The sequence below is a fragment of the Haematobia irritans genome, chromosome 2, assembly GCF_050003625.1.
Source record: "Haematobia irritans isolate KBUSLIRL chromosome 2, ASM5000362v1, whole genome shotgun sequence".
Lineage (NCBI taxonomy): Eukaryota > Metazoa > Arthropoda > Insecta > Diptera > Muscidae > Haematobia > Haematobia irritans.
This window is the reverse complement of record NC_134398.1, coordinates 123,197,064-123,223,207: the sequence shown is the minus strand read 5'-3', so window position 1 is coordinate 123,223,207 and position 26,144 is coordinate 123,197,064. Positions and strand designations below refer to the sequence as shown.

At 35.8% G+C, this 26,144-nt stretch overlaps 1 protein-coding gene across 1 annotated transcript in view; it reads left to right on the top strand.

The window, feature by feature from the left end:
• The first annotated feature begins 953 nt into the window (after positions 1 to 953).
• LOC142225045 (thioester-containing protein 1 allele S3-like) overlaps positions 954 to 26,144 on the top strand; it is a 108,239-nt gene continuing 83,048 nt past the window's right edge. The window contains exons 1-3 of the mRNA XM_075294821.1: positions 954 to 1,109; positions 1,182 to 1,590; positions 17,539 to 18,356. Of these exons, the coding sequence (XP_075150936.1) occupies positions 1,045 to 1,109; positions 1,182 to 1,590; positions 17,539 to 18,356 (1,292 nt within the window). The 5' untranslated portion in view covers positions 954 to 1,044. The remainder of the gene's footprint in view (positions 1,110 to 1,181; positions 1,591 to 17,538; positions 18,357 to 26,144) is intronic.

The following is a 26,144-nucleotide window of genomic DNA, read 5'->3' as shown; positions in this document are numbered from 1 at the left end:
AGAAGTTTAGAGACACCGTGGTGTAATGGTTAGCATGCCCGCCTTGCATGCAAATGGTCATGGGTTCAATCGCTGTTTCGACCAAACATTGAAAAGTTTTTTAACGGTGGCATTCCTGAGAGCTTTAGATCTTCTTTAACCGCAATGTGAAACGCCGTTCAAAGGAGGTCCCTTGTCTTTGAGCTAAACATAGAATCGGGCAGCATTCATTGATAGAGAAACTCAGCACTTGCGACATCGCAATGCTATGAATAGCCTAAGTAAGCCTAAAATAACGGACTGCCACTAAACGGGCCGTCTCTTTCCCTGAACAAATATCGAAATATAATGAATGGGAGACCACCCTCAACCTTCTCTGAAAATTTCTGAAATCGGGGAAGTTTTCTTCAAGTAAATCGGAGAATTTTTGCTTTTTCAGTATATATACTTAAAAAAATCGAGCAGTTAAAAGTATTAAAATTAAATCAAATTAAATGAATTTGTTTTAAATTGAAAAAAGAACATAGTTTAAATTTGAAAACTTGGTATAATAAAATGTTACTAAATTAATGTAATGTAGTTTTATTTAAATTAAACTAGAAGTTATTACAATATTATTTTAAATTAAACTTCAATAAAAAAAGTAAGAACGACGGTGAGAGCATAATTTAGTCGATACATACTCGTACAAGCTAGTGGCGTCCTAAGCTGCAGCGACGTGCGTATCAGACTTTAAAGTAAAAATAGTAAAGTCCATATTCTTATAAAATTGCTTATCGCTACTTTAAAACTGAAAATAGTTTTCAATGATTTTTTTGTTGTTGTTATAAATTATTACTTTTAGATTTGGAACAATAATGAATATTACCCAACATGAATTTTTACCGCATGCTCGTGGTGAATCAAAAAAAAATTGCGGTTTAAAATGTTAGCCTCCCAGTAAGGCAATACAACAGAGGCAATTTCCACTTCATATCTCTGGATTCTATGAAAGCGAGCGGTTGAAGAATTTTGCATTAAAATAAATCAAATAAAATAAAATAAGAAATATAGAAAAGTAGCGAAATGAAATGCATTTGCATATTGACATTTTTAACAATTTATATGTGGGATCCAGTCTCCGGCGAAAGGTACAATATCGAAACTACAGTGGAATTCTAAAGTGAAAATCCAATTTTCTTGTCATAATTTTTCCATTGCAGCCATTATACCATAATTGCTCCGGGTATCATAAACACAAATCGCAAATATACTGTCGCAGTAGCAATACACGAATCGAATGGACCAAGTTCTATAAAAATCAGCATAAATGGACCATTGTTCAATGTTTCCCAAGAAATCTCTCTTCGATCCTATGAAACGGAAATTGTCCAATTTAATGTAACTGAACTGGAGGAGACCAGTTACTATCTAGAAGTCGTAGGCAAAGGAGGCATAGAATTTCAAAATAGTAGTAAACTTATCGCAAATCCATACGCAGCACCAAATGTTCATATACAAACCGATGCAATCATTTATAAACCTGGCGATTTGGTAAATTTTCGTGTGATTATATTCGATGAGGACACCAGGCCTTTTCAAACCAATGAGACCATAAATGTTGAAATTTTGGTAAGAATTTTGAAGGTTGATAACAATTTTTTTCGTTTTTGAAAATGAAAAATATTTCTTTTCATCATACTTTTATAAATTACCTAGTAAAAACGAATTGAAGTTGTTCTAAAGGCACAACTTTAGAAGCACTCGCAAAAGGGTGTTCCTAAAGTTGATTTTATTTTAACAACAACAATTACAATAGGGTGGGGGCAAATTAACTTTATCATTCCGTTTGTAACACATAGACATTTTAAACCCCATAGGGAATATATATTCTGGATCGACCGACCGTCCGCTGTTGATATTATGCTAAAATTTTCAAACAATTTGAAAATTGGCACAATTAGCTGTTATTGATGTAGGTCGGATGGAATTTCGAATGAGCCATGTCGGACCACTTTTAGGTATAGCCCCCATAAAAACCGACCCCCATGGGAAACCATGGAAAATTGGTTCATATCGGTCCATAATAGGCTTGCGGAGCCTCTTTACCCATAGAAAATATCATGAACGGCATACACATTTCAAAATGATCCGTTCATGAAAGTGAATCAACACGCATGTGGTATCAAACGGTGAATAGATGGTGTCAATTTGACAACGATAAAATGGTTACGAAAACGTAATGGTTACGAATTTATAAAAAAAAATCCGCTACTCCGACTCGAACCTGTAGAGGGATTCTATATTCACTTTTTACAATGAATCGTATCGTTAAGAAGGGATAACAAGAAACATAACAACCAATCTCTTCGGTATCCATTTTAAACAATTTCCAATTTTGCAAACTTTTTTTATTCTATTCTTTCATTCCACTTCAGAGTTGCACAACAGTACGCTGATGGCAACGGCGTGAGTGTGCGTAATTAACAAACCAAAAGTCGTACGTGAGTAACGAAAATAATTTCTTCGTGAGAGTGCGTGAGTAACCAATCTCGAAAAAATACGCTCACGAACAAATACCGTTCAAGGACATAAAACGCTTACGAGATGAATTCATTTTAGTGATGTTAATAGTTTAATAACGCTCTCGATTTTAATCATGTTCATGTTTTCAAACACGTCCCTAAAGTAACTTAGTCATAAAATTATTCGTGAGGCATGACATTTTTCGTGACTCATGATATTTTTGGTAAGTCACGTTTTTTGTGAGTCACGACATTTCGCGCGAGAGTACAAATTTTCGTTTCGTGAGTGTCAGTGAGCGTGAGTAAGATTTTTCCGTCATAAGTGTGCGTGAGCTGAGCAAAATATTACTCACGTGCACACCCCTACTCCATACGCGTTAACAGTCACCTTAGCACGTTGCACCACCGACTGGATTGTCATAAGAATGTCTAATGAATCTTTTAAGACTTTTTATTGCCAAAGAACACGAAAGTCGTTCATGACATCGTGGACGTAACCGTGAACATTTCGTTTCGATTTTTCGTGAACGTTTCCCTTTCGTTTTGTAACCGTCCGTTCAAGATTTTGAAACGCAATTTTTATACCATCCACCATAGGGTGGGGGGTATATTAACTTTGTCATTCCGTTTGTAACACATCGAAATATTGCTCTAAGACCCCATAAAGTCGATCTAAGCATGTCCGTCCGTCCGTCTGTTGAAATCACGCTAACTTCCGAACGAAACAAGCTATCCACTTGAAACTTGGCACAAGTAGTTGTTATTTATGTAGGTCGGATGGTATTGCAAATGGGCCATATCGGTCCTCTTTTACGTATAGCCCCCATATAAACGGACCCTCAGATTTAGCTTGCTGAGCCACTATGAAAAGCAAATTTCATCCGATCCTGCTGAAATTTGGTACATGGTGTTGGTATATGGTCTCTAACAACCACGCAAAAATTAGTCCACATCGGTCAACAATTATATATAGCCCCATATAAACCGATCCCCAGATTTGGCTTGCGGAGCTTCAAAGAGAACCAAATTTCATCCGATCCGGCTGAAATTTGGTACATGTTGTTGGTATATGGTCTCTAACAACCATGCAAAAATTGGTCCACATCGGTCCATAATTATATATAGCCCCCACATAAACCGATCCCCATATTTGGCTTGCGGAGCCTCAAAGAGAAGCAAATTTCATCCGATCCGGCTGAAATTTGGTACATAGTGTTGGTATATGGTCTCCATATCGGTCTATAGTTATATATAGCCGATCTCCAATCACACAAAAATTGGTCCATATCAGTTCATAATCATGGTTGCCACTCGAGCCAAAAAAATGTACCAAAATTTTATTTCTATAGAAAGTTTTGTCAAAATTTTATTTCTATGGAAAAGTTTGTTAAAATTTTATTTCTATAGAAAATTTTTGTTAAAATTTTATTTCTATAGAAAATTTTCTCAAAATTTTATTTCTATAGAAAATTTTGTCAAATTTTCTTTCTATAGAAAATTTTGTCAAAATTTTATTTCTATAGAAAATTTTGTTTAAATTTTATTTCTATAGAAAATTTTGTCAAAATTTCATTGCTATAGAAAATTTTGTCAAAATTTTATGTCAATAGAAAATATTGTCAAAATTTTATGTCTATAGAAAATTTTGTCAAACTGAATTAACAGATTGGCTGATAAGTCCCCGGTCTAACAAAGAAAAACACATTTCTTTGTCAAAATTCGTTTTTATTATTCAATATAGTTCCCTTCAAGAGCGATACAACGATTATAACGACCTTTTGAGGTCTGAGAACAAGAAAAAGTGGCTGGGGCCAGATCTGGAGAATACGGTGGGTGGGGAAGCAATTCGAAGCCCAATTCATGAATTTTTGACATCGTTCTCAATGACTTGTGGCACGGTGCGTTGTCTTGGTGGAACAACACTTTTTCTTCTTCATATGGGGCCGTTTTGCGGTGATTTCGACCTTCAAACGCTCCAATAACGCCATATAGTAGTCACTGTTGATGGTTTTTCCCTTCTCAAGATAATCGATAAAAATTATTCCATGCGCATCCCAAAAAACAGAGACCATTACTTTGCCAGCGGACTTTTGAGTCTTTCCACGCTTCGGAGACGGTTCACCGGTCGCTGTCCACTCAGCCGACTGTCGGTTGTACTCAGGAGTGTAGTGATGGAGCCATGTTTCATCCATTGTCACATATCGACGGAAAAACTCGGGTGTATTACGAGTTCACAGCTGCAAACACCTCTCAGAATCATCAACACGTTGTTGATTTTGGTCAAATGTGATCTCGCGCGGCACCCATTTTGCACAGAGCTTCCGCATATCCAAATATTGATGAATGATATGACCAACACGTTCCTTTGATATCTTTAAGGCCTCTGCTATCTCGATCAACTTCAGTTTACGGTCATTCAAAATCATTTTGTGGATTTTTTTGATGTTTTCGTCGGTAACCACCTCTTTCGGGCGTCCACTGCGTTCACCGTCCTCCGTGCTCGTTTCACCATGCTTGAATTTTGCATACCAACCAGTTATTGTTGATTTCCATATCAAGCCAAGTTTTTGCTCCACCGTATTTTTCCCTTTAGAAAACAGTATTTTATCAAAACACGAAATTCATTTTTTTTTTCAGAATAACAAAAGTTGCTTCACAAAAGACGCTCTATCTCACAAACTAATTGACTTACAGACGTCAAATTTTGACACGTATCATTTGAAGGTTGGTACTATATAAAAATAATATGCATTTAATACTAGCGACGCCATCTATGTGTCAGACCGGGGACTTATCAGCCAACCTGTTATATACGTATTTGATCGATCTTTTTTGATTTAATATATACCACGTAAGGACTTACATACAATTTAGAAGACGGTGTTAGGAGGTTTTAATATACCTTGCCATCGGCAAGCGTTACCGCAACTTAAGTAATTCGATTGTGCACTGAAAAAATATTGTCGTTAGGTCAAGGATTTCATGTCTTTAAAATACGAATGCAAATTTTGCTTAGCATAGAAGACGCATTTCTCTAATATAATTTTTTTTCCTTGTCCAAAAGTCGATAATCTTTTCAATGAAGTCGTATTGTCCTTATAATTAAGTGATTTCACTTAAAAATGGGTATCATAACATGAAAGAAAAAATGTTTGGGCTAATTATTCAGAGAAATTCTTTAAATTTAATGAAATTGTCTTTAAATGTGCAGTCTTTTTGCATCTTGACAACAAATCAAAAAATCGTTCAAATATAGGACATGTTTTTCAAAACTTTATTTTAAAGAAGTTTTTTACTTGAAACATAGCATAATTTCTACTAGAAGTCGAGCCTTAATTTGGAAAATAAAGTTATCGTTAACTCGTTTTTATAGGACTTTGATAGCATATGAAGAAAAAAAAGCTGAGCAAGCGAAAAATTAAAATTTGCTTCCGGAAGCAAGTACACAAAACACAAATTTAAAAGGGAATTGTGTCTTAAAAATATCCTTACTTGTATTTTCCGCTTCTTTGGCTCGGAATCAATGCGAAAGTTTTTAAAGTAAAGACAAAATCTTTGGAACCGGGCATGCTTTTTTTTCAGTGTGGATGACAGTGTTTAGAAGAAGTTTCTACGCAATCCATGGTGGAGGGTACATAAGCTTCGACCTGGTCGAACTTACGGCCGTATATACTTGTTGATTTCTAAAAAGCACCAAATTACCTTTTTGGTGCCTTTTCAAAACAGGCACTAACTTGGTGCTTTCTGGCATTTTCATTTTCATGCTTTTGGTGCTTTTTTCAATTTGAACAGTATTAAGTTTAAAGAAACTGAACTTTATTGCCAAATATAGAATTTGATTGTTATGAAAGTGATATTGATTATTTTTTAATTAATATTGTTATTTGGGGTATTCCTAGAAAAGTCTAGCGACAAGTGCCGAATTTTTGAACTTGATAAAAATGTCATTAAAACCGTTTGTATTAAATTCACAAAAGCACGCACAACTGAAATAAGCATAAGAAATAGACTCCTTCCATATATTCACCCTTATTCCTGAAGTAGCTCTCGCCGTCGCTTTTTGTCGTCTGTCACTTTTAAGTCGTCTTGTCATTCATATGGTATTTCTGTGAAGTGGCGACGGTGACGACGACGATTACTTTTTGTACCAATTACAATACTCGGTAATAAAAGGCCGATATCACTACAATCCGCTGATGTTAAAAAAAAAAAAGAATTTTAATTTTTTCGGTTTAAAATATTTTTTTTTACCTATACTACTAAACGTACTCCTTGTGCGAAATTTGAAGCAAATCACGGCAAAACCCTGGATTTTAAGGCCATATAAGTTCAAATCGGACGAAGGTTATATATGGAGCTATATCTAAATCTGAATCGATTTTGGACATATTTGGCACATACAATAGTATCGTTAAAAGTACCGCTTGTGCAAAATTTGAAGTAAGTCAGGGCAAAACTCTGGATTTTGAGACCATATAAGTCCAAATCGGGCGAAAGATATATATGTGGGCTATATCTAAATCTGAACCGATTTTAACAAAATTTGACACACTTAACGATACTATTAAACGTACCTCTTGTGCAAAATTTGAAGCAAATCACGGCAAAACTCTGGCTTTTGTGGCCATATAAGTTCAAATCGGACGAAAGATATATATGGGAGCTATATCTAAATTTGAACCGATTTCAATCAAATTTACCGAAGATCGGTAGTAAACTTTGGCCTCTGTGGTCATATGAGTCTAAATCGGACGCAAGATATATATGGGAGCTATATTTAAATCTGAAACGATTTGGCTGATATTTTGCAAAATTTTCGAGATTCATAAAATATTTGGATGTACGGTATTTCAAGAAAATCGGTTGATAAACACGCTAACTATGACCACATCGGGGATAAATATATATGGCAGCTATATTTAAATCTGAACCGATTTTTTCCAAAACCAATAGCGATTGTCTCTGTCCCAAGAAACGGCCCTATGCCAAATTTGAGGACGATCGGACTTAAATTGCGAGCTGTACTTTGTCCACAAAATTACATATAAAGACAGACGGACGGACATACAGACAGACGGACATCGCTAAATCGACTCAGAATTTAATTCTAAGCCGATCGGTATACTAAAAGTGGGTCTATGACCACTATTTCTTGGCGTTACATACAAATGCACAAACTTATTATACCCTGTACCACAGTAGTGGGGAAGGGTATATATAGAGATTTATGGGTAAAATGATAAATCAAACTAAAGGAAATTTTGTTTATTATTCTATTATAAAGTAAAAACCACGAAACGGCCACTCTTAATATATAAATTTAAAAAATGTAACAAAACATATGAAATTCATTCCACATATCTAACCGGAAGCGTATTTTGTCGCATATCCTTTAGCAAATATTACAGTTTCTAGCCTCTTTGGTATTGAAGACACAAGATTTTTGCAAATTTGAGAATCCATATTGAACCATGCTTCCAAAATAGATGACTTGAGATCCTGGACATTGGAATGCCTCATTTGGTAAAGTTTTCGTCCAATTGCATGCCAAACAAACATGCTCGATAATATTGAGGCTGTGTATAATAATAATATATTATCTCTAGTTTTCCAAATCTATTATAAATTTTAATTTGAAGTTACACGCGTCCGGTTAGACGTGTGAGTCACTGTATGTCCCTCCCATTCGTCGTCAAAGGGTTAAATTTCTAATCAAGTGTATATTTCATATTTCTAATTATTTTTATGATCTACACTATTATTTTCGTGATTAAAGCTGTTTCAAATGAAAAGTGAATTCGATCAATGAATTAATTTCATGGTTTAGTCAGAATCAAATTTTTCTGTGTAAGGACAAACCGTCTTATATCGCCTTCAAGTGTACTTATGCTCAAATCAAAAATCTTTGAATTAGAGATACACACAAAAAAAAAATAAAACATGAATTTGTACATAAATTTGTACATTTTTATAAATTTATGGTCTTTTTCATAAAAAATGTGTACACTTACATAATATATTGTTTTCGTAAATACTTGTTATGAAATTATGAATTTTTTAATAATATATAGGGACGGTTTCATAAAATTAATGAAAGTTTACTTAATACATCAAAAAATACTGGTTTTCTCTTAGCGTTAGAGAGCCACAACATAGAGTTACTCTCATATGTATACAATACAAGCATATAATATCAGACGAAAAAAGAAACATAACGTTTTGAAGCAACGCGTGTGTTTGATGTGTTTGAGTTTTCCAATAAATATAGTTTGAGTCGCCGTCGCGATTCGAAGATTATTTATTATACCCTCCACCATAGGATGGGGGTATATTAACTTTGTCATTCCGTTTGTAACACATCGAAATATTGCTCTAAGACCCCATAAAGAATATATATTCTGGGTCGTGGTGAAATTCTGAGTCGATCTAAGCATGTCCGTCCGTCCGTCCGTCCGAACAAAACAAGCTATCGACTTGACACTTGGCACATGTAGTTGTTATTGATGTAGGTCGGATGGTATTGAAAATGGGCCATATCGGTCCACTTTTACGTTTTACAAAATGTTATTTCTATAGAAAATTTTGTCAAAATTTTATTTCTATAGAAAATTTTGTTCAAATTTTATTCGATTCATAATCATGGTTGTCACTCGAGCCAAAAATAATCTACCAAGATTTTATTTCTATAGGAAATTTTGTCAAAATTTTATTTTTATAGAAAATTTTGTTAAAATTTTATTTCTGTAGAAATTTTTGTCAAAATTTTCTTTCTATAGAAAATTTTGTCAACATTTTTATTTCTGTAGAAAATTTTATTTCTATAGAAAATTTTGTTAAAATTTTATTTCTGTAGAAAATTTTGTCAAAATTTTATGTCTAGTTTGTCAAACTGAATTACATACGTATTTGATCGATCTTTTTTGATTTAATATATACCACGTATGGACTTACATACAATTTAGAAGATGATGTTAGGAGGTTTTAAGATACCTTGCCATCGGCAAGCGTTACCGCAACTTAAGTACTTCGATTGTGGATGGCAGTGTTTAGAAGAAGTTTCAACGCAATCCATAGTGGAGAGTACATAAGCTTCGGGCTGGCCGAACTTACGGCCGTATATACTTGTTGCTTTAAAAAAATTTACGAAAAAACAATATTCATGCCTGTTCTGGGCCACACCGCATTGTGCACCACACTAAATATACACTTTCTACACACCACACACAAAGTTAGTTGTTCTGAGTCACACGTGTGAACACTTTTTGCGGACTTTTAATCGAAAAATGTGACAGCTGATTATTTGCAAGCCATATTATTTGCAGACAGAAATTATAAACAAAGCATATTATGCCGGTATAAACATAAAAAATTAAATGTAAGTGCGTAATTCAAAGCCATAAAATGCCTGTCGGATTTTTGTTAGCAGTGAATAACGTAAGGACAAGAGCAATTTATCAAGAACAAATAAGAAGGCGACAATGGATTACTACCTTTGTTTTGATTTGTTTTTTTTTTTCTATCCCTCCTCAATGTTACTCATGAACAAACGATCGCCGTGTCGTTCTCGTTTTAGTTTTTGACGGCGGAGAAGTTTTTATTTTGGTTTTGGTCAAACAGTTTTAACATCCATACATTAAAGGAAATTTAATTATAGTGGGCATAATTAACAATTCTGTTAAGGTTTTTCTCATTTGTATTGCTTAAATATTTACAATAATATTGCAAACAAATTTTCTATCGTGGCGGCCTCCATGTGCAGAAAGATATTGGCGGCGTTAGTTTTTTTTTTTAATTTGCTCAGTGATTTGTGCACCAAGAACACTTTGCAGAATTGAAGATGCCATATTTTTCATGCAATAAATTTGGTAAAATTCACTTTTCTTAGCCCATTGATTTTGTAAAAGTTATAATTTAATTACCTTATATTTTCAAAAAGACCTTTGATTTGTTTCCATGCAATAAATTTGGTAAAATTCACTTTTCTTAGCCCATTGATTTTGTAAAAGTTATAATTTAATTACTTTATATTTTCAAAAAGACCTTTGATTTGTTTAGGAAAGCGGATAGTATTCACAAGAATCAAAGATAATTTTGCTTAAAACTTTTTTGTGTTAACTTTTAAAAATTGTGGCAACATTATACTTTCGAACACACTGAAAATCAGCTGATTAACACAACCCCAAAATTTATACACCAATCAGAGGAAATTTCGGTTCAAATTTTAGATGGATTTTTAAAATTTTTACATTTTAGTTCTGCACGGAATTGCCCTGATTTATTGCGTGATAATATACAATCTTGCCTCGATCGGATTTTTCAATGGTCGGCAGTGAATGCGTTGGCCATTAATCCGGTCAAATCTAAAGCTATCGCATTTTGCTCTTCGAGTCGTTATTTCAATTATGGATTATTTATTGATGGGACTGCTATCGAATTTGTTAGTCAATTTAGTTGTCTTGGAGTTATTCTAGATGAGCAGCTACGCTTTTTGTCCCACATAGAATCTGTCCAGCGTAAGGTCTTGAGTATTCTACGAAGGATTTATTCTACTAACATTTATTTGCCACTTGGTACTAAGTATCGTATAGCTTGGTCGCTACTCATGCCGCAGGTACTATATGGACTCGAGGTCTATTCGGGCACTACATCTAACAATATTGACTTACTTGGACGTATTGTTAATTCTGTGGCGAATTTTGTCTTTGGCGTTAGGAGAAGGGAACATATATCGGGTTATGTAAGAGAATTGTTAGGATGTTCTTTCAGGGATTTCGTTAAGATTCGCGCAGTGTATCTTTTCTATAGGACGCTTAAGTGCGGAGTAGTTTTACCACAGTGTAATGCATTTTCTTTTATTCGGTCTGCAAGGGTTAATCATATTGATATTCCTCTGAGTAGGTGTAGTACCTTCGATAGATCTTTTCTGATTCGTGTGGCACGTTGTTGGAATTATTTGCCTATTGAATTACAGACTTTTACACACTCTAATAATGCTTTTAGACGTAAGCTTTTGCAGCATTTTTCGGGTGATACTGAATGATTCTCTATTTTTGTGTTGCTTTAACATGGATAATTGGGCATATTTTAGTGTTCATTTTTTAAATGTATTTATAAATGGCTGGGGAGCCAAATATACTATGGTTAGGTTAAAGTGGCAGCCCGATTAAGATTCAGGCTCACTTAGACTATTCAGTCCATTGTGATACCACATTAACTAAAAGTACCTATTACATATGGGCACTTCTAGTTTTAACCGCTGAACCTTCTTGATTATTTTTCTTTGTTGAACCAACCAGATTGTTCCAAAAACAGTAGCAGACTGCTTAAGTTAACGTTTTCCAGATCCGCCAGTAATCTGAAGCTATATGCTCCTAAAAGTTGCTTGCGCTTTACACAAAATGCAGGACACTCACACAAGAGGTGTTTAATTGATTCTTTTTCCTCCGCATCATGACAGCTCATACAATAGTCATTATACTTCGCGCCAATAGTTTTTGCAAAATCGCCTATCAGGCAGCGACCCGTTATAGCAGATATCAGGAGTGATATCTGACGTCTCGAGAACATTAGCATATCTAGTGTGCGGTTTAAGTTGAAATGGGGCCATATTTGCTTGGTGTCGTTACAACCCTTGCAATTCTCCCATCGAACATTTGCCATCATAACAGCCTTCTCACGCAGCATGAGCTTGCAGGTAGCTAGGGGCATACCAACAAATTCTAGTTCCCCTGGAATATGTAAGGTAGTCCCTAGCCTTGCCAACTCATCCGCTTCGCAGTTCCCCGGTATGTTCCTATGGCCAGGCACCCATATTAGGTGAATATTGTACTGCTCAGCCATCTCATTGAGAGATTTGCGGCAGTCGATGGCCGTTTTCGAGTTGAGGAACACAGAGTCCAAGGATTTTATTGCAGGTTGACTGTCTGAGTATATATTAATGCCCACATTTTTTGGAACATTACTTCTCAGCCAATTCGCCACCTCTCTTATTGCTAATATTTCAGCCTGAAAAACACTACAGTGATTAGGTAATCTTTTCGCTATTCGAAGTTCCAGATCATTAGAATATACTCCGAACCCCACTTGTCCATCCAATTTGGAGCCATCAGTGTAGAAATCTATATATTCTTTATTCCCCGGGGTCTGTGTGCACCACGCCTCACTGTTGGGGATTAGAGTCTCAAACTTTTTGTCGAAAAGTGGACTCGCCAAAGTGTAATCCACTACGTTAGGCACATCTGGCATTATTTTGAGGACAGAACTGTGACCGTAACCTTTTTCCGACCACAGCGATAGTTCGCGCAACCGCACAGCCGTTGTTGCAGCTGACTGTTTGGCCAAAATGTCTAAAGGCAATAGATGCAGCACGACATTAAGGGAATTTGTTCCTGTCTTGCTGAATGCGCCTGAAATACACAAACACGCCATACGCTGAACTTTATCTAAACAAGTCGGTTTCTGAAGTGCCGGCCACCAGACCACAACACCATATAGCATTATGCACAATTTTTGGTTTCAGTCCCCACTTTTTTCCTATTGCCTTTTTGCACGAGTACAAAGCTACAGTTGCCTTTCTCGCCCTTTCTTCAATATTAAGCTTAAAGTTCAGCTTCCTGTCCAAAATAACGCCAAGGTATTTTGCACATTCACCAAAGGGAATTTCAATACCCCCTAAGGAAATAGGCCTAACCGTGGGAGTTTTGCGATCGTTGCAGTACATGACTAATTCTGTCTTTGCAGGATTTACCCCAAGACCATTGTCTTTCGCCCATTTCTCAGTCATCCGGAGGGCCCTCTGAATAATATCTCTGATTGTGGATGGGAATTTTCCCCTGACTGCCAGAGTCACATCATCTGCGTATGCCACCACTTTTATCCATTCTTTTTCTAGAGTAACCAGAAGGCTATTTATAGCAACATTCCAAAGAAGAGGTGATAGAACTCCTCCTTGGGGAGTGCCTCTGTTCACATACCTTTGTATGTTTGCTTGTCCTAGTGTGGCTGAAATACGTCTCTTCATTAGCAGTTCGTCTAACAGCCTGAGTATACATGGATCAACATTCAGAGTTGTCAGTCCATTTAATATCGAGCTCGGATGGACATTATTGAACGCCCCTTCGATGTTTAGAAACGCCACGATCGTGTATTCTTTGACAGATAGTGAGCTTTCAATAAAGCTGACTAGTTCATGTAGTGCGGTCTCAGTAGACCTGCCCTTCGAGTATGCATGCTGTCGTTTCGAGAACAACCTTGAATCGATGCTAGTTCTAAGATAAATATCTATCATCCTCTCCAGAGTCTTAAGTAGGAATGAGGATAAGCTGATTGGTCGGAAATCCTTCGCCCTCGAGTGAGAGGCTTTTCCCGCTTTAGGTATGAAAACGACTTTTGTTTCCCTCCACTTTCCTGGGATATATGATAAGTTGATACATCCTTTATATATCACTGACAACCAGGGGATAATTTTGTCAGTTACAGCTTGTAACTCCGCCGGAGTAATTCCATCAGGTCCGGGGGATTTGAATGGTCCAAAGCTATTTAGCGCCCATTTTATTCTAGTTTCCGATACAATTTCCTCGACAGGAAACGACCGCTGAGCAACTGTGGCACCGCCAGTACATGGTTCAACCGTCTGATTTCCAGGAAAATGTGTGTCCAATAGTACCTCCAGCGTCTCCTCACTAGACGTTGTCCAATTTCCCTCCGATGTTTTAATGAAACCTGGAGCGGAGTTGGTGGATGCTAGAACCTTCCGTAGTCTGGAAGCCTCGGACGTATTCTCAATACTGCTGCAGTAGTCATTCCAAGAGTTATGCTGAGCCTTTCTCAGTTCTCGCTTGTATCCTCTCAGATTCCTCTTATAAGCGTCCCAGTCCTCAGGGGCTCTGGTGGACTTTGCCTTGTTAAAGAGCTTCCTGCAGGATTTCCTCATATTACTTAATTCCGTAGACCACCATGGTGGTCGATGTTTCCCCCTTGGCTTTCCTCTAGGGCATGCAGCTTTCAGTGAGATGTTGAAGGCCTTAGTAATCCGCTCCACTGCGTGTTCGATATCTTGCACATTTCTCATATTTGTCTCTGTTATTTCCGGTATCATCATATTGAACGATTCCCTATACCTATTCCAGTCAGCTTTCCTAACATTTGGCGAAAATATGGTCTTGGTGATATGAACATCAAATTTGAAACTGATGTAGCGATGATCTGAGAAGCTGTGTTCACTTAAAACATGCCACTCAGATATCATTTCATTCAGTTCTTGCGAGGCCAAGGTGATGTCCAAAACCTCTTGCCTGTTTTTAGTGACAAAGGTTGGGGCATCTCCCTTGTTGCAAACTACCAGATTAGTACGCAAAATAAACTCTATTAGCGACTCTCCCCTTGCATTAGTATCACTACTTCCCCATATACTATGATGCGCATTCGCATCGCATCCCATTATGAGTTTCGTCTTTGTTTTCAGTGACTCCTCAACTAAGGTCTTAACGGCACATGGAGGCATCTCCCTGTCATGTCCCATATAGATCGAAGATACCCAATATTTGCATTTGGCTATTTCTAAATTGGCAACGACAGTGTCTGCATTGCACATTGAAGGAAGCAGAAACAAGTTAAGCTCGTTTTTAGCAATTATACAGGCTCGAATTACATCATTACCAGTATACTGCAATAGTTTGAACCCCGGAGTACTTAATTCACATATTTTGTTTCTATAAACATATGGTTCTTGAATAAGAACTATGTCTATGTCCCCTTTCATCAGGAGAACTTTTAAGGCAGCACATGCAGCCTTACAATGATGAAGATTTATCTGGAGGATCCGTAGGACCATCGAGATTTTCAACAACCGTCACATCAGCCGCTTCGATCGAGTCATCAAGAATGTCCTCTTCAGAGATATCGGTGACTCTCGCAATAACCATAGGTTCGACTTTGGTGAGTTCTGAGGCAATAGAAGCCTCCTCACGCATACGGTATCTATCCATGTCTTCAACTTTGGTATCTCCCTCGACTTCGCAAGAGGATCCGCTTACTTCTGATTCAGACAGAGGCTTGTCCATTTCTGAATCCTTTAGCTGATCGTTTTTATACACCTTCATTTGGGTATAATGAAAGCCAGATGTGGCAAAGACTGAGTGTTCAATATAAACACTGCATGCCGTCTTGGTCCATCCACTTCATCCAAACGGCCAACCTTCCAATCAGCTGTTGGAAGATCTGGATTGCATCGTTTCAGTCTATTTAAAATAGATTCAGGGTCAGAAGGGTTTGCAGGTATCCAGGCATGTGCTCTAGTTCTAGCCGGTATGTCTTTCTTCTCGACTAACTCTAGAGCAGCTCCTTCCCAAACTTCACCAATTAGTATCAGAGCAGCTTTAAAACATTCTATAGACCTCTGGTCCTCAAATGCGACTAGCTTAAATCGTCCTTGATACCAACCAGCCTCTTGGTGTTGAGGATCTGGGCCGGGAAACTTTTCCAGCACCTGTGAGTAGACGACAGACAGAACATTCTCAATTTCCCCCCATTTTTGCTTTGGAACCATACCGTCCAATGCTCCTTTATTAATGATAGCCATCACAAGGCTATCTTTAGCAACTGAGGCAAACGATCTTTGATCCCTTTTGGAGGATGGCAGCTCATCCGGCGATCGTTCCCTTTTTCCAGTCTCAAGAATTCCTTGAGCCCATTTTAAGGAATCGCTTTGTTTAGCCGACAGCGTGCTTGGGTCGACTGATCCTAACTTCTTTAGGATAAACAAAGCATTTCTGCGTTCCTTGAATCTCTTTCGTGAGGGATTACCTCCTTTTGATGCCGTTACCTTAGAAAAAGTTCGACTTGTCAGAGTGTCGCCACCTGTCGACCCGTCTACAGGTCGACTAATTGGGCCTAACTCTTGGTCATTGCCCAGATTTATAACTCCAGTCGATACCCGTTCACTGGGCCCTGAAGTTAGCAACCCAGTGGATGACTTGGAATTTCGCTGCATGGTGGCTTAATATCCCACCACACTTGAAATTCGTAGTAGGTACCTATTACGATGAGTTTATCCGCTATTGAAAAACACGTCCGTTCCGTTCGACGGTTGAATAGAGAATATACTATGGTTAAGTAATTTTTTTTTTGTAATTTAGGTAATCTAGATTTTAAGTTTTTGAATTTAATTATTTTCTATAATTCAGGTATTTTGTTTTGCTATGTAATACGTTTTTTTGGCCCTAGGGCTTTTGTATTACTTTGTGGATTAATAAATAAAATAAAATAAATAAAATAAAATCGTGGTTTTTGCCATATATAAGTGACTTTCCCAATAAAATTCGCAAATATTTATAAAAAACATATTAAAGTTTCAGAATCTGTTATTTATTTGTTATAAAAACTTCTAACTTTGCATACGATGGCTGTACACTAAGCCTACACAAAAGAAATGTTCGTGTACATTTTTCAGGTCTATGACTTTGTATAATGTTGGCCAGAACACCTTTTAAGTGTGACACCACACGAAAATTGTACATGTGTGTACCAGAACAGACACGATTAACTTGAAGCGTTGGTGCTCATGTTTATAAATAATATAAAATATTATAAAATTATGTTCTTTGCTGGTTGGACTTTAATGCGGGTTTTAATAAATGGGTTCATACATTTTGACCAATTATACAAGCATTGAGAATCAGGGGAAAAATCTAAAAGAAAAGTTACATGTAATGCATGACGTTTTTAGTATATATAATGTAAAAGTACATACTTTTCAATAACAAAAATATGTATACTTCATTTATAATATTACTAATTCCACTCTTATTATGTATACATTCGTATTCAATGAAAACCTGTATTTTTTATTTTATGAATTGTTTCCATATAATTTATGAAACCCGTGTTTGGAAAATTTTTCTGAACACTATTCATAAAATAAATGTATTATTTTTTTTTGTGTGTATGCATCTGCTATGTTACGCAAAAATAGCATTCGCATTGTAAGGATATGAAATCTTTTGGCTTACGACAACATTTTTTCCAGTGCAACCCTACATGTTTCCTTTCTTTCCAGGATGGCAATAGCAACAGCATCAACAAATTCTCAAATATTCATCTACATAAAGGAATTTACGAAGGAAATTTTTCAATTGCCCAATATCCACCATTGGGTGTATGGATGATATTGGTAACAATAGGGGGTCAATATGGAACTACGGATGTCAAAACAATAACCGTTGACCATTACGAGTTGCCCGAATTCGCTGTGTACATTGAAGGAAGCAGGCATGCTGTATTGGAAGATGGCGTCATTCGAGTCAAGGTTTATGGTAAATACACCTACGATCGATATGTAAAGGGAACACTTAAAACATATCTCAAAACTGATCTATCTGTTGGAGCCATAATGGAAGAAATATACAGTATTACTAATACGATTGATGTGGAATTTAAATTCGATCCAAAACGATTTAGCAAAAAACGCTACATTCTCATAACAGCCGAGTTGAAAGAGGAAAATACTGGAGTAACGCAAACGAATAGCTTTGAAATTGTCTTGCATACACAATTATATCGTATTTCAGTGGACAGATTATCTATTGTACAACTCAATAATGCAACATATCAGCTGAAGGCTAAAGTAACCTACTGGAATGAGACACATGTAGAAGATCCTGGCCATGTGGTTATTATGGAACATGGTACAAAGCAATACAAAGCCTATTTGGATGAGAAATCCGAAGCCACTTTTGAATATGAGCATGTTGCATCTGCAAATTATACTTTCCATTTTGGCAAGTCATCATATTCTATGAAAAACATTATGGACATTAATGTTTACACCGAAGACTACAAGGAATCTTTGTTGACTTTAAATCTACTAACTAAAAGGTATGTTTCTGCTATAGAATAGAATCATAGTTAAGAACCAAAAGTTTTGCAAAGAAAATTATCTACAATTTCGATACTTAAGAATAAAAATACCCCAAGGACGATTGCCAAAAAAAATCTATCAAAAGTTGGAGAAAATTTTACGAAAAGGCTACCAAACAAAAATATCTTATTTTGAAAAATTTTATTTCAATAGAGAATTTTTTCAAACTTTTATTTCTATAGAACATTTTGTTAAAATTTTATTTCTATAGAAAATTTGTGAAGAGGAATATTTTGTAAAATCTACCAAACCGTAAAAAATCTACCATTTTTGGTAGAATTCTACCAACTGTGGCAACCGTGATCCAAAGTAATCATTACAACCAAGAATGTATCATATCTGTCAAAGTCTTCACCGAAAAAAAGTAAACTGTTTTGTAGAAAGAATGAGGTAGTTCGTGAGAAAATTTAACTAGATTTTACTCCACATACTGAGATTTCCACAAAGCGTTGTTAAAACCAGGGCTGTGGAGTCGAGCCAATTTTGCTCAACACTGACTCCAGCATTTTTCATCAGCTCGACTCCGGAGTCGACTCCGGGTAATATAATTAAATCTCATTTTAATACCACTAATTTGTAGTTCTATTGTGGGGGTACCGTAAGTGGATCGATATAAAGTATCGTATTTATTTATGTGTGCAAAAAAAGGTCTTAATTTCACATTAGATGCCAATTGAACTCTATATTTCAAATTTAGGGCAATGTTTAATAAATAAAATAATGATATAAATTCCCATCATAATATGAGAAGATACCATCAGTATATGTATTTGTGGACCAAAATTATTGATACTATCTCAAATCCTTTAAATTTGTTGCGAGCTACATAAAGGTTTATATTCCCATATGCATAAATTTGAATACGAATCGATTTAAAAAAATTGTATATACTTCTACAAAATCTATGTACTGAAAATTTAAATCTAACGTTATGGGACGTAACACAATTTTAACAAAAAATAAGAATGCAAGGAAAGTCTAAAATCGGGCGGGCCGATTATAATATACTCTGCACAACTTTGTATTTAGATCTACATTTTGATAAAATCTCAAATCAGACTTCTACAAAATCTCGGGCAATATTTGGGAAATATTTATAATTGTTTAGACAATTTCGCAAAAATGCATTTATGATTCATTCATTGAAAAATTTGAAAATTTGAGTCATTTCTACAAGTTTTCGACTTAGCAGTGAGTATCAGTGAGCATACAATTTTGGAACAATTTTTGTCTAGTAAGTAAAATTTTGCAAAATTTTTATAGAAATAAAATTTGGCAAAATTTTTTATAGAAATAAAAGTTTGAAAAAATTATCAATAACATGTATATACGGCCGTAAGTTCGGCCAGGCCGAAGCTTATGTACCATCCATCATGGATTGCGTAGAAACTTCATCTAAACACTGCCATCCACAATCGAATTACTTCAGTTGCGGTAACGCTTGCCGATGGCAAGGTATCTTAAAACCTCCTAACACCATCTTCTAAATTGTATGTAAGTCCATACGTGGTATATATTAAATCAAAAAAGATCGATCCAATACGCATATAATTCAGTTTGACAAAGTAGACATAAAATTTTGACAATATTTTCTACAGAAATAAAATTTTAACAAAATTTTCTATAGAAATAAAAATTACAACCATTTTGTTAAAATTTTGAAAAATGCTGGAGTCGGAGTTGAGCAAAATTGGCTCGACACCACAGCCCTGGTTTTAACAACGCTTTGTGGAAATCCCAATATGTGGAGTAAAATCTAGTTAAATTTTCTCACGAACTACCTCATTCTTTCTATAAAACAGTTTACTTTTTTTCGGTGAAGACTTTGACAGATATGATACATTCTTGGTTGTAATGACAAAATTTTCTATACAAATACCATTTTGACAAAAATTTCTACAGAAATAAAATTTTAACAAAATTTTTTATAGAAATAAACTTTTGACAAAATTTCCTATAGAAATAAAATCTTGGTAGATTATTTTTGGCTCGAGTGGCAACCATGATTATGAACCGAATAAAATTTGAAAAAATTTTCTATAGAAATAAAATTTTGACAAAATTTTCTTTAGAAATAAAATTTTGACAATGATGAAAATTTTATTATGAACCGAATAAAATTTTCACAAAATTTTCTCTAGAAATAAAATTTTGACAAAATTTTCTATAGAAATAAAATTTTGGTAGATTATTTTTGGCTCTAGTGGCAACCATGATTATGATATGGACCAATTTTTGTGTGATTGGACCAATTTTGGTATGGTTGTTGGCGACCATATACTAACACCACGTGCCTAATTTGAACCGGATCGGATGAATTTTGCTTCTCTTTGAGGCTCCGCAAGCCAAATCTGGGGATCGGTTTAAAAGTGGGCTATATATAATTATGGACCGATGTGGACCAATTTTTGCATGATTGTTAGAGACCATATACCAACACCATGTACCAAATTTCAGCCGGATCGGATGAAATATGCTTCTCTTAGAGGCTCCACAAGCCAAATCTGGGGAACGGTTTATATGGGGGCTATATATAATTAAGGACCGATATGGACCAATTTTTGCATGGTTGTTAGAGACCCTATACCAACATCATGTACCAAATTTCAGCCGGATCGAATGAAATTTTCTTCTCTTTGAGGCTCCGCAAGCCAAATCTGGGGATCGGTTTATATGGGGGCTATATATAATTATGGACCGATGTGGACCAATTTTTGCATGGCTGTTAAAGACCATATACCAACACCATATACTAAATTTCAGCCGCATCGGATGGCATATGCTTCTGTTAGAGGCTCCACAAGCCAAATCTGAGGGTCCCTTTATATGGGGGCTATACGTAAAAGTGGACCGATATGGCCCATTTTCAATACCATTCGATAGCTTGTTTCGTTCGGAAGTTAGCGTGATTTCAACAGACGGACGGACATGCTTAGATCGACTCAGAATTTCACCACGACCCAGAATATATATACTTTATGGGGTCTTAGAGCAATATTTCGATGTGTTACAAACGGAATGACAAAGTTAATATACCCCCATCCTATGATGGAGGGTATAAAAAGAAATTCATTGGCTCTAAATCATGACCAGTAGTTCATTCTTACTATTTTTTGGAATCGTACCGGTTTATATGGGGGCTATATATAATTATGGACTGATATGAAGAAATTCCTGCATGGTTGTTGGATACAATATACTAACATCAGGTACCAAATTTCAACCGAATCGGATGAATTTTGCTCTTCCAAGGGGCTCCGGAGGTCAAATATGAGGATAGGTTTATATGGCGGCTATATATAATTACACTGAAAAAAATATTGTCGTGAGGTCAAAGATTTCATGTCTTTAAAATACGAATTCAAATTTTGCTTAGCATAGAAGACGCATTTCTCTAGTATAAAGTTTTTTTCTTTGACCACAGTCGATAAACTTTTCAATGAAGTGGTATTTTCCTTATAATTAATTAAGTGATTTGATTTAAAAATGAATATCATAACATGAAAGAAAAAATGTTTGGGCTAAGGTCAACTTGACTTTAATAATTTAGAAAAAATCTTTAAATTTAATGAAATTGTCTTTAAATTTGTTGTTTTTTTTGCATCTTGACTACAAAGCAAAAATCGTTCAAATAAAGGACATGGTTTTCAACACTTAATTTTAAAGAGTTTTTTTTACTTGAAACATAGCATAATTTCTACTAGAAGTCGAGTCTTAATTTGGAAAATAAAGTCGTCGTTAACTTGTTTTTAAAGGACTTTGATAGCATATGAAGAAAAAAAGCTGAAAAAGCGAAAAATTAAAGTTTGCTTCCTGGAAGCAAGTACACAAAACCCGATTTTAAAAGAGAATTGTGTCTTAAAAGTATCCTTACTTGTATTCTCCGCTTCTTTGGCTCGGAATCAATACCAAATTTTTTAAAGTAAAGACAAAATCTTTGGAACCGGGTATGCTTTTTTTCAGTGTATGGACCGATGTTGACCAATTTTTGCATGGTCATTAGAGACCATATACTTACACCATGTATTAGATTTCAGCCGGAACGGATGAAATTTACTTCTCTTAGAGGCTCCGCAAGCCAAATCGGGGGATCGGTTTATATGGGGGCTATATGTAATTATGGCCCGATATGGACCAATTTTTGCATGGTTGTTAAAGACTATATACTAACACCATGTACCAAATTCAGCCGGATCGGATAAAATTTGCTTCTTATAGAGGATTCCCAGGCCAAATTTGGGGGTCCGTTTATATGGGGGCTATACGTAAAAGTGGACCGATATGACCCATTTGCAATACCATCCGACCTACACGAATAACAACTACTTGTGCCAAGTTTCAAGGCGATAGCTTGTTTCGTTCGGAAGTTAGCGTAATTTCAACAGACAGACGGACGGACGGACATGCTCAGATCGACTCACAATTTCACCACGACCCAGAATATATATACTTTGTGGGGTCTTAAAGCAATATTTCGATGTGTTACAAACGGAATGACAAAGTTAATAATAAAAAAAGTTAAAAATAAAATAATAATAAATAAGGCTACTATGGCCCTTTTTTGGAAAATCGGGCGATACATATATATGGGTGCTTTATCTAAATTTGAACCGATTTGGATAATTCTTTGCAGTTATAGTTAGTACTATAAAAGATTAGATTTTGCCAGCTTTGAGTAAGCTCGTTTAACAAATAAGGGGTTTATGGTCCAAATTGGGAAAATCGGGCTATACATATATATATGAGAACTATATCTAAATCTGAACAGATTTCGATTTTGCACATCTGAAAGTTGTTGAATTAGCAATCTGACCCCAAATCGGGCGATATAAATTCAATAGCGTTCGTCCTTATGGCAAGGGAACGCCATGTACCAAATTTCATCACAATAATAATTGCGACCGAAATCCTGCGAACAACAAATGCATGGACGGACTGACACCAAGGGCTGAATCAACTCAGGAGGTGATTCTGGGTCGATCGGTATATATTTAATGGGGTCTTAAGTCAATATTTCTGGTAGGCTCATTTTTTGGCAGATCAAAGTTATTATATCCTGACCACTATGTAGTTTAGCTTATAAAAAGAATTAAACGTATAAAAAAATGTATATACGGCTGAAAGTTCGACCAGGCCGAATCTTATGTTCGCTCCACCACATTAAAATGGATGGACCACTATATTAAGTATAGCTCCATATAAAACCATGTACAGATTTGAATTGCTGAGATATCTGCACTGAGTTTTCCTTTCTGAGGAACGAAATTTCAGACAAGCAAAGTTTTTCTTTATAACACTAAAAAAATTATTTACAAACAAAATAGTTTACAGACAATAGTTGAATCATTTACAATAAAGTCGAGTTTATCCGCTCTACAAGAAAATGAGAAAGGGGAATTTCTTATAAAGGAAAGTAGTTTTTCTTTGGGTGTGCAGGAGCAGATTTTATACAATCGGGTACAATTATGTTACGTGCTATCCGGTTGAAATATGTTATGGTACGTGATGTTGCTATATGCATTCTGACTACGGTGCTAAAATTGGTCCATAATTATGTATATACTCATCAATAACTAAAGTCGCTTATATGGGTAATTAGCCTGGCCTTTTTTATCTGGCATAGACCTCATATGGACTAACTCACAATTTAGAAAATAATGTTAAGAAATTTTAAGATAACTTTCCGTCGGCAACTGCCCATAGGAGGAATATGATCACTCCAAAGAGCACTATCTTACACAAAAAAACAATAATAATAACGAGAGATTTCTCAATTCAATGTGTAGTGGTGCCAAAAGTATAGCAAATACGGGTTTTCTAAGACCAAGAAACGATTTCTCGAATTAAGGTATAGAAATTGTAATGAGCCAATATATGAGCTAACTTTCCTCACATCTTTCTCACTTCCACGTGGTTTATTTATTTCTCAGAAGGCAATGTTCGATGTCACGAGGGCGGTTCGGAAACTTCTTAGCCTATCAATGAAAGAGAATAGTTAGTTTTTCAAATATATATTTTTATACCCTTCACCACTACTGTGGTACAGGGTATAATAAGTTTGTGCATTTGTATGTAACGCCAAGAAGGAGTAATCATAGACCAACCTTTTAGTATACGGATCGGCTTAGAATTAAATTCTGAGTCGATTTAGCGATGTCCGTCTGTCTGTTGGTGTATTTTTGTGTGCAAAGTACAGCTCGCAGTTTTAGTCCGATTGTCCTAAAATTTGGTATAGGGTCCTGTTTCGGCTCAGAGACGATCCTTATTGATTTTGGAAAAAATCGGTTCAGATTTAAATATAGCTGCCATATATAATTTCCACCGATCTGGTCAAAATTGGCGTGTATATCAACCGATCTTCCTCAAATTCCGTACATCCGAATATTTTATGAGTCTCGAAAAACTTGCAAAATATCAGCCAAATCGGTTCAGATTTAGATATAGCTCTCATATATAGCTTTCGCCCGATTTACACTCATTTGCTCACAGAGGCCAATTTTTGCATCCGATTTAGTTGAAATTTTGCATAGGGAGTAGAATTAGCATTGTAACTATGCGTGCCAAATTTGGTTGAAATCGGTTCAGATTTGGATATATCTCCCATATATAGCTTTCGCCCGATTTACATTCATATGGACACAGAGGCCAATTTTTAACTCCGATTTAGTTGAAATTTGCACAGGGAGTAGAATTAGCATTGTAGCTATGCGTGCCAAATTTGGTTGACATCGGTTCAGATTTAGATATAGCTCACATATATAGCTTTCGCCCGATTTACACTCATATGACCACCGAGGCCAATTTTTTGCTCCGATTTAGTTGAAATTTTGCATAGGGAGTAAAATTAGCATTGTAACTATGCGTGCCAAATTTGGTTGAAATCGGTTCAGATTCGGATATATCTCCCATATATAGCTTTCGCCCGATTTACATTCATATGGACACAGAGGCCAATTTTTAACTCCGATTTAGTTGAAATTTTGCACAGGGAGTAGAATTAGCATTGTAGCTATGCGTGCCAAATTTGGTTGACATCGGTTCAGATTTAGATATATCTCCCATATACATGTTTTTCTGATTTCGGCAAAAATGGTCAAAATACCAACATTTTCCTTGTTAAATCGCCACTGCTTAGTCGAAAAGTTGTAAAAATGACTCTAATTTTCCTAAACTTCTAATACATATATATCGAGCGATAAATTATAAATAAACTTTTGCGAAGTTTCCTTAAAGTTGCTTCAGATTTATTTTTTACTAAAATAGTGTTCCACCCTAGTGCATTAGCCAACTTAAATTTTGAGTCTATAGATTTTTTAAAAGTCTATTAAATTCTGTCCAAATGGAGTGATATTTAAATGTATGTATTTGGGACAAACCTTTATATATAGCACCCAACACATTTGACGGATGTGATATGGTATCGAAAATTTAGATCTACAAAGTTGTGCAGGGTATAATATAGTCGGCCCCGCCCGACTTTAGACTTTCCTTACTTGTTTTTTACTAAAATTGTGTTCCACCCTAGTGCATTAGCCAACTTAAATTTTGAGTCTATAGATTTTGTAAAAGTCTATCAAATTCTGTCCAAATCGAGTGATATTTAAATGTATGTATTTGGGACAAACCTTTATATATAGCACCCAACACATTTGACGGATGTGATATGGTATCGAAAATTTAGATCTACAAAGTGGTGCAGGGTATAATATAGTCGGCCCCGCCCGACTTTAGACTTTCCTTACTTG